Below are 10,143 nucleotides of genomic sequence, written 5' to 3'. Positions count from 1 at the left end.
CAGTTAATAGTGGGGAATATATTCACAATTGTCAATAGTTAATCTACAAAATGGGTACGTGATGGATCAAGCATAAAACCAACACAAATTTTCGTGTCTTTTATGGTTTATAGATGGTTTGGAAGACACGAATAAACTCAATCAGAGCAGCCCTCAAGCTTTGTGAACTTGTATATGCAGATGGATGTCTGAAAAAAAAAACTTTTTAGTTCAGGCTTGATTATGTTCATTTCTTCAATCACATTTAAGAAGTCCGTTGCACTCAGGTATGGATCGCATTTTCTGCGTGTTTGAGGCAAACATCAATAAATGAAAGACTTGGCTTGGCCGTTTGATGGGCGAAATGGTAGTATAGTCACTAACGCTACACTGATGAGACCTAACAGGTAGAAACAATGGCTCAACATGCAGCATAATTAAACATAGTATTGGCTTCATTGCTTTAGCAATAAAGTTGTGCTAATCTATAACCAAACAACCTACTGATTTCCAGTTTGTGTATTTTTTTCTGATTTTTTCAAGAAACACATTCTATGCCAATGCACATGACCTCACTTGACAGCCTACACTGTTATACCCAGCGAAAACCCTTAGGTAAGACGATCTCTTGAAACATTTTGTTGATTTATTAAATAAATTGCTCCAACTTAAACATGAAAATCGGCCATATTGTTTACTTGGTTTTCACTTCAAACAAAAATATTAGTTTTTAGGAATTGCCTTTGTTTACAAACTGAAAAGCCAATACCAGAAAACAGCAGTGGTACATTTTTTTACAAAGCCATAATTTTAATTTATTAAAATGAATGCCACCTAACTAACAAAGAAAGTCATCCAGGTGAGCGTGGTCCCGTGAAACAAGAAATTACCACTGACTGTAAATAAATAAAGAAAGAAAGAAAGAAAGACAAAATAAGAGTAAAGAAATTGCACGAATTCCTAATAAATTTGTTTTTGTTTTATTTATTTACCTACAGTATATGTACATCCTTTCTTGCCAAATATAAATTAGAAGGAAGCGATCTTAACTTGGTCCATTAAGGTAAGCTTGACCTGCCACTTTAAATTTTGGCCCAATAATGCGTTACGGTTGGACACAGCTGGTTTAGGTAAAAAATTGTTGCAGTTAGACTGAAAACTTGTATTTGCAATAATACCAACCTTGAAGCGAGAATGTAGCAGAAGTATTGATTGCTGAATTGACCGGAAAGTCGCGCAGTGTTGTTCGTGTATCTTGTACCTGGTTTATTGGCTGTAAAGTGAAGAGTGCTTCTTCCAGTTGAATCAAAAATCTGCAGCAAACAATAAACAAATGCATTGTTTACATGTTAACATTGAACCAATGTGCGGTGTTTTTGTTTCGATCAGGATAACAATATTTCCTGTTACTTCAAACTTTTTATACAATTTCTTACTTCAGTGCTTGACATGCTTAAATATATTAAGATTCGGGTTGGTGTCTCGGTTCGTCCAGTACAAGATGGACCTTTTATTTACTTTCCAACGAATAACAACAGCAGACAAGGAATCAAATTTAACGGAACGATTCCCCTTTCCTCGCTTATTCGCCCTGTGTGCCTTCCCTGCAGTGATTCATGTTTACCAATCCAGAGCATTTTGGACGTAAACGGAAAAAGAATGATTTGCGATACTGATTCGGACGAGGTTGCTTGTCAAAAAAAGGTATTTCTTGCTCTCGTCGCTTGTGACCATGGTCTGGCGACAGTAGAATATCTTGCAAAAAATGATTTATTGTAAATGCATTTAGGTTTGAACTGCACCCTAACCACCCATTTACTGTGCTAGCTCTGCACATATTGCACTTATTTATTTCCAGGGCGCTGGTTAACAGATCGTGATACCACGGAATCAGGAGCAACAGTTATTTCAAAGGGCTTTACAAAGTCCAGTAAACCCTACAAAAAGCCGGCTGATTTACACGATGTCCAACTGCAAATACAACCAGATAATATGTTAGAAAATTAGAAAACTGTGAAACATTTGGTTCAATTTTAAATGTCTGTCACATGTGGCATTTTTTTCCACGTAACAATCTGCGCACAAATTCCTGTCATATACGTACAAGCCTTGTATATAGATCTAGCACCTAGGCCGGTGTTTCTGTTTTTATGACATCGGAATTCCAATCATGGTTTTTCAGGACACTAAACTAACGTTATCATATAATTCTTATCACTAGATGTCGGAAAGGAGTTCAACTTTTACACAGTGAATTTGCATTTAAAGGAATCTTCACAGACCGCATGTTCTGTGCGGGATCGCCATCTAGCTGCTCAGGTGTTGCTGGTGGTGCTCTTATTACAAAGGTAAATATATTCATGCAATAATGGAACGTAGATTTACGCTTAAGAAACAGGGCACGTTTATCTTAACTTTTCTAAAACGGTTTGTTCAATATTTGGCCACGAATTGCAACAAAACGGCATGTTAATGAAACCGCATACCTGCGTCATTACACATTGTGAAGGCAATGATAAACCACTTTTATGATATCATCTTTAGGCATTTGTCCCTTATGTTGTAACGAATAAGACGCAATGCGCGAAAACCTCAAAGAGATATTGCTTACACAATTTTACTTCCAGCACCAAGATCTGAACACTGGAGAAGTTTATTGGATACAGATTGGAATCGTCAGCTTCGGATATCAATGTGCACACGAGATAGGGAACTTTACCCTTCCTGGCTACTACACCGATGTTTCCCAAGTGAACGGGTGGATACAGGAAACGATGGCACACGTCCCATGATCATCTTGACTCAAATTAGAGCTGCAGACAGGGGTACACAACCCGAAATAGTGTGTTCATTTGAGTATGATGGCATTTTAGCGCCCACATTTTGATTTAAATTGTGTGTATATACTTGTATTTGAATTCAACACTTTTATTGTTCTGCGACAGACGCCTATATTTGCCGCATCTATGTATATATGGACGTGTTTTGTTGCCATGTTAAAAACAATGTTTCTAACAATGTTTGTGATAAATATCGCCTGTCTCGTATAAATTCCGGTTGGTGTCGAGGTCAGTATTAATTGTATTTTCTTTCATCGAGAAGTGTTTCATGTTTTCGCAAGGCAAGGCTGCAAAGCTATTATAGCTATCGTATATCGATCATTAGGTTCACTGCCATCGCAGCAGCCAAGCTTGATAAGTATTTTTTTACATGTCAGAACAAAATCTTAAAAATCAGGCTGCACAGGTGAAGTTTGAACTGATAAAACTGGGCTTAGCAGGCTACGCAAGCTTAGCGGTTAGTGGGTGGTCAAGATACACAGGTGAGGAAGCCTTTTCTTGCACTAACGTCAAGTTTTTAAAATTGGTTATCATAAATACTGATAGTTAATGTATACAAAAAATTATTGGACCGACCGGAAACACATTCAACGTTAGCATACTCACTGGACAAACAAACTTCATAAAATAGTGCACCTACATACTGTATGAGACGTGATATTACATTATAGCCACGCAGGGTTTCTCATGACGCGGAAGTTTTATTGTTTCGAAGTTTGGAAGGAATTTTATATGTGATGAACGACGTCACTTCCGTTACTGTGAAGTCGTGGCTATCGGCATTCATGTTAAAAAGCAAACAAACCTTAAATTTTATGAATTAGTGAACCGTTTTTCATATTCGTTTAGTTTGCGAAAATCTTGTAAGGCAATCCATGACTTATCACTGATTTTCATCAACATCCCTTGATTACAGCACCATTTGTGTGGCTAATATATATAAAACGTTGCAAACAAACAACAGCTTCAAAAGCGAAACTTACCTACTTCCTTCTTCTTCGCCGAAACTTGAAGCAGCATCAGGGTATTGTTCCACAAGTCGGAGTAGTGGCCAGACGTTTTAACTGCTTTGAAATTGTCATCATCCACAGCAGAAGTCACGAAATGTCGGTTCGTCCAATACCTGATGAAAACAGTAAGCTGTTTATTTGTTAGACATTTAGCATAACTAAAGTAATTCTCTACCAAAAGTATGTAAACCTACTACCGTTGGTCGACTTAACTGTACAGAATAACTCTCGTCAGTATGATGGTAAAAGTAGAACAGATATATCTTGTTTCTCAAAATGTTCCACGACAATAAAAATATTTTTGATCATTATTTGCTTCCAAAGCAAAAAATCTTCAATGTTTAAGATTTAGCTTAAATGGTTTACGCTGTAGTTTATGAGGAGGCTTCACCACGGCAGCAGCCTCTAGTTGACCATGAAACGGTTTCAAAGTTACGTTCTGAATTTAATCAAAGTTTGAAGAGTATGAAGATTATGCTTGCGGTGTTTGGTGCAGTTATGTTGATGACGAGTGCTGCTACACTTGGCATAGTAAGTAAACCATTTACTTTGTAAGGTCACTATATGGTGTTATTTTAATTGCGCGTTAATTTTTTACGCATTTTTGTAACTCCAAGTATGTTGGAGGGATTGGTTTCCGATATTTATTCACCAAACGAAAAGGGTCAACATGGAAACATATAGTTTATTCAGAAATGGAAATATAGGGGAGATTGTGCATTTTATGAGTCTCACGCTCGCGCAATGGAGTTTTGTAACCACCAATCTAGGCACTCTAAACAAAAAAAATATTGATGCAAAGTTTGTTCAGGTCTGCGATTCTTGATAAACCCCAAAGATCTTCGTTAAGTTATATAACTTTGTTTGGTTAACTTGCATCGCCACTTTTGTGCTACCTTTGCGATCGACCATTACCCGCACCTACAAGTCATCAGTTTTGGGGTTGAGAAACAGTGAAACTGAAACGTTCGCTTATTTATTGGCAAATGCGCTTGTTTCATTAATTATTGCATGTTTTAGGTTTTGATGCAGATCTTCCAAATCAAAGGTACGTGAACAAGAAATTATGCACAAGATTGTATAGAGAGCTCGCGAGTGCTTGGCATGCAGCCTGTACCGAAAGTACGAACTAATAAGTTTGCCACACACTTCTTGCAACATTGAACAGTGCTCATTTCATCCAACCACCAATATTTTTCAATTATAAAATTACATGAGCAATATTTTGTCCTCATAAAGACATTAGTCTATTTCATGCCATTGGGAAAGTCGGCCCGTGAAACTAATTCCTATGTTAAACCGGTGTTTGATCCCCGATCAACAATTTTCAAGTGTTAGAAGCCCAATCTCTGCTACCAAGTAGAAACAATATCGTCAAAGACAATCGCGGGAAGTGTGGCTATGACGCAAAACTGAACGAAACAAACACAGTAAACACCGAACAGCATCAGATGGTCGCAGTTTCAAGAGCAAATAAAACATACAAATGTTTGTTGTGCAGTATGACATAGTGTAGTAAAGCCTTACCATACTTTCAGGTCAAGTGGAAATAAATCATGTAGAAGCCACCCAGGAGGGTAGAGCAATGCAGGAAAGTGTAACCTTGAACCAAGGCAAGTTTCGATTTTAGTACGTTGCAGTAACTTTCCAAAAATGCATGGAAAAGTAATTTCGTTTTAACTGCTACAACAGTGCATATGTGCTGTTTTCGGTAGATGTATTGCCTTGTAGACGAGCTATTAAAGAACGAAACCCGCAGCTAAGAAGGCGGACGATCTTCACAAAACGCGTTTTTGTCACTGCAAGATAACTTACAACCTTCCGAATACTCACTTTTCACAATGTAAACTCTCTCGTTTATTTAGACGAGTTTCAAGATTATGTTGAAGCCACGATTGACAAAATGCAAACCCTGCAAATTGCTGTTACTGGTGTTGAAGGTAATAGAATAACAAATACTTGCGTCCATACCATGGAGTACCCACCACTATTTCTCTTTAGATCAGCTGCAAAGTTACGGGAATCGCATTACTGACAGAGTTGCGTCAATGGAAGGTACTGCAATATCATGCACACACAAATTCGCACTTACGCGACAATAAACTTAACGTTGTGTAGGTAAGCTTTCTAGATTCAAAAACGACACAGCTCAGTCCTTTGAAACATTACGGAATGGAATAAAGATAAATAGAGTTTGTAGCGGTATGTACAAAATACTTCAATATAGAAAAAAAATATGTAAATCTGTAAAATGATGAAACTATGTATGACAGTGTTGCCATTTATAAAAAAGTGTTGATATTTATATAGTTTCAGCCATTGAAACGGCGACCTCCAAATTAGCAACGTGCGTTTGGGACCAGAGTATAATTAAAGGTAGTGGTTGTTCACTATTGCAATAAAGCATCACAAAACCATTACATCAGTTCTTATATCTCGCTTATTTCGGTAAATACACCTGAAACAAATTAGATCAAAATCCTTACAGAACCTTTACGTAACTAAAAGAGAAAGAATGTGTTTTGTCGTTTTGTTTTAAAGACAAATGGTATCTGGCGCGATACGTGCGAGCACTCAGCAGGGCTGCAAACATTACCTTCGGGAACTCAATTACTAATTTTTACCGATTTAACTACGATGGTAACCACAAGGACAGAATAAGCGATGGGGGCCACGACATGTATGACAACGGAAATAAGGTGAAGGATTTGATTTAAATACTTAATTCAATCACAATTTTTTGCAATATTTTATTGAATAAAACTTTGTTGTCGCTTTCAGTTACGAGTTTGGAAAGACAACGATCAAGCAATATCAATAGAATACAACGAAACGTACAGGTTGGTCAGCAGCTGTTAGTAGCCAGATGCAACTAATACAATGCCATTTATCAGTGCTGAAGATGGATCGTTCACGGTGACTTCTGTTACCGATCATCCATTTATCTTGGCGATGTTAATCAGAAACAAAGACCAGCAAAGTGAACATAGTTTCTTTATTGAGGTAAAAATTCCGTGCGGCAAATCGCCTTAAAATGTTGCCAACCTTCCTGTCGAGTTGGATACTTTTAGGGCATACAAAAATGGAGAAACACCAGTTTATAAGAAGCCGCATAACTTTTTTAAAACGATCTGCCAACTCACCATGACTTCGCTAAATGGAAACCTTCGCCAGAAAAAGTAGGCATTTGTTAATTGTAAGCTTGTAGTCATCGAGTCGAGGCATCGTCGGCATTGTAGGCAGTCTAGGCAATGAGTCTAGGCATTCTAGGCATTGTAGGCATTGAGTCCAGGTATGCCTGCAATGCCTGAACATTATTAAATGAAGTACGAATCCGTTTCGTTCACGCTATACTAAAATATTTTTGATTCTATTGTCAACTTTATTAGCAGTATATTTCCATATTTTTTCTGTGATTTTAACTTGAACATTTAAAACAACATGAAAAAAGTAATACACAAAGTAACTTAATAAAACGATATTGCGGGGAAAAAACAGAAGCAAGTGAATAATAAAGTGCGTTATGTGTTAAGTGGAACAAAAACAAGGGGTAAATTCAAATAAAGCAGTGAAAGAAAGCGTTTGTTACTTTCTAACATATGTTGTTTGTTGATGCAGCTGTAAGCGACATTTCACTTCCTATATAGGTCGATCTAAAAAGTGTCTTTCCTGCGGCAGCAGCGGACCGCAAACCGCGTTGCGTCATTTCTAGTTTTGTATATTTTGGAGTCTTTACCTTGAATGTGGCATATCGGGTTGATACTTATACCGACAATATAAAATTGGCGCCTTACCTCCCTGGTTTAATGGTGTCGGTTATTTTATCGCTGTCTTGGCCAGGTGGAAATCACGGCAGGAATACCACCATAAAAAAGACTTCATAATAGCAAAAATCAAGTGGCGTCCCATACCAACACTTTTCATACACAAACAACAGTGCTTACACACCAGCGCCAGGTCACTGCGCTCAATGAACTGCTAGTTTTCCAACAAACGCCTTAAAAGAAAGAAAATTTTTCAGGAATCGGGAGGCTTGGGAACTGATGGACTTGGACAAGACGCAATGGGTTCCGGTTCGTTTACCCAAGGTTCAATCTACTCATCATACCGGACTTATCAAGTGTATGGAACATCCGACCCATCCATCATACAGATATTTCTAAGCATGTCAAGTACTCATGTACGAAATTACATCATAAATTTCAATAAATCCTTTTAACCAAGACTTAATTGAAAAAAAACACCACAAATCGCTTTAGTCCTGTCATGTAAATAAAGTATGTTTTGATTTACAGGATTTCAATTCAACAGGAAGCAGCAATCTTTACTTCAACAAAAACAGCCCAGGTATAGATCCAACAAACAACATTGCACGACTTTCCGGCCGCTTCAACAATCAATATTTCTGCTATATGCTCGCTTCAAGGTAGGTATTATTCAGCTTATACAACCGACTACCTAGCGTTTACTGAATAAAGGATCTGAACCACAAACTGAAAAGGAATATAATATATATTTAATAGGCATGTGCTTTTGATACTGCCTAACTTTTAACAACAACTTTTTTATTGAAGCTCAATATCGTTCTGTAGCATAACTTAAATGCCAATCTATGAAGAAAACAGGCATGACCAGATTGTTGTGCTCACCGTCAATAAGAGTTTGGTTGCGACCCAAATCTCAGAGCGAAATAGATTTTGGGTGATGATAAGTACAGGTAATAATGTCCAAACTAAAATGTATTTTGTGTGTTTCAGGTATCCATCCGCGTATATGAGTTCATCAAGCATGAGAACTGTCTTGGTTGAGTTTATTCGGGTCTTTCAAACGATCTATAAACCTTAAAAAGCAACCGAGGGTCTAAATCTCAATCTACAATAAGTCAAATTGTATTAATGTGTAGTTTGTAAAGGGACTTTAATTCTGTTGTTTCGAGGACAAGATCAACAGGATTTGCAACATTTAGTTGTATTGCGTCATACTTATTGTAAATATGTTAGATTTTTGTACATGAAATCGCCGTTTTATTCAAATATGTTTGTGTTCAAACAATTGTACAAAAATTCATTGTTTTGACTTCAGTGTCAATACTTCCATATGTCAGTTTCATAAGAAATGGCTTTTGACTGTGTAACTTTCATTACCACCAAAATACAATCTTTCAAATCATTCATGCCATGTCAATAAAAATTTATCATGTACACCACATCGTAATCTAGTTATTTAATCCAAATTAGGCAGAAAGTTTAATTCAGAATCAGTCAGTTGAGGATATAATTTCAACACCAAAAAAGCAAAACCACCGTAACATGCATCAAGTGGCAAGTAAAATCACTACTCCAGTGGAGTTTAAAATCGCAAACCCATAGGCATCGTGTGCAACAACCTTCGACTGAGCTACACGGGAAGTTATTAGTTATGTGAGGTAGATTGTCGCCAAGTTAATGTTGTGCACAATTCATGTAGAGTATTTCCACCACTGTTTGCCCTCCTGTTGGGATTATCACTCAGCTGTCGATTTTAATGATGTTAGTTATGGCATATTAGCCAAGCCAAGCCAAGTGAATGTTATTTATGCGTTGCCAGGTTATCCTGTTTATCATTTCCGACCAGCTTCTTAGTCGATGCTAGAAATCGCTCCCATAATTTCCACTATAACAAACGTAATCTACCTCAATAGAGAGATAAATAAATGTTTGGTTTCTGGAGCTTCATGATGTGAAGAGAATCTAATTAGACGAAGAATGTTTTTGTAGTGCAGTTTTGTTTGGTTTTCCAAGGCCATCAGTCTTTGGAATATGATCAATAAACTCCAAACCACCGAAGAGTTGCTGATATTCTGCCACGTGTGCATTGAAGAATTTTAGCAACTGTTCGTTTGTCAGACATTCGTCTTTTTTCACAACAAAGACTTTTGCCGCCTCATTATAAACTGGATGAGTCGTACGAACTACAACCGCTTCCACCACACCTGGATGAGACAAAAGTATTTCTTCGAGCTGGGCCGGAAAAACCGCACTATTTTCGTGAATTTTGATCATATTTTTTAGTCTGTCGACCAAGTAAACGAATCCTTGCTCGTCATAATATCCCAAGTCTCCTGTCCGAAACCAACCACATTCAAACAACACTGCTTCGTTTGCTCCTGTGTTGTTCAAATATCCTTTAAAGACACCTGGGCTTTTTACACAAAGTTCTCCATGTTTTCCGTAACCAAGTTCTGTCCTTTGAGTTGAACATTGGGACAAAGCATTCCTACACCTTCGAATGGAGTTTCTTTCGTAACGTGAAGTGAAATCATACCGGTTTCCGAA

At 37.5% G+C, this 10,143-nt stretch overlaps 1 protein-coding gene across 1 annotated transcript; it reads left to right on the top strand.

The window, feature by feature from the left end:
* Positions 1-1,638: 1,638 nt before the first annotated feature.
* Positions 1,639-2,771, top strand: LOC145890131 (serine protease 41-like). Its single transcript, XM_082981167.1, has 4 exons — positions 1,639-1,714; positions 1,838-1,973; positions 2,201-2,327; positions 2,607-2,771. The coding sequence occupies exons 1-4, from the start codon at positions 1,639-1,641 to the stop codon at positions 2,769-2,771; spliced, it is 504 nt and encodes a 167-aa protein (XP_082837293.1).
* Positions 2,772-10,143: the final 7,372 nt, after the last annotated feature.

This window comes from Ascidia mentula, chromosome 2 (assembly GCF_947561715.1).
Source record: "Ascidia mentula chromosome 2, kaAscMent1.1, whole genome shotgun sequence".
Lineage (NCBI taxonomy): Eukaryota > Metazoa > Chordata > Ascidiacea > Phlebobranchia > Ascidiidae > Ascidia > Ascidia mentula.
Note: the sequence above shows the minus strand (reverse complement) of the source record. Positions and strands in the feature narration are given on the sequence as shown.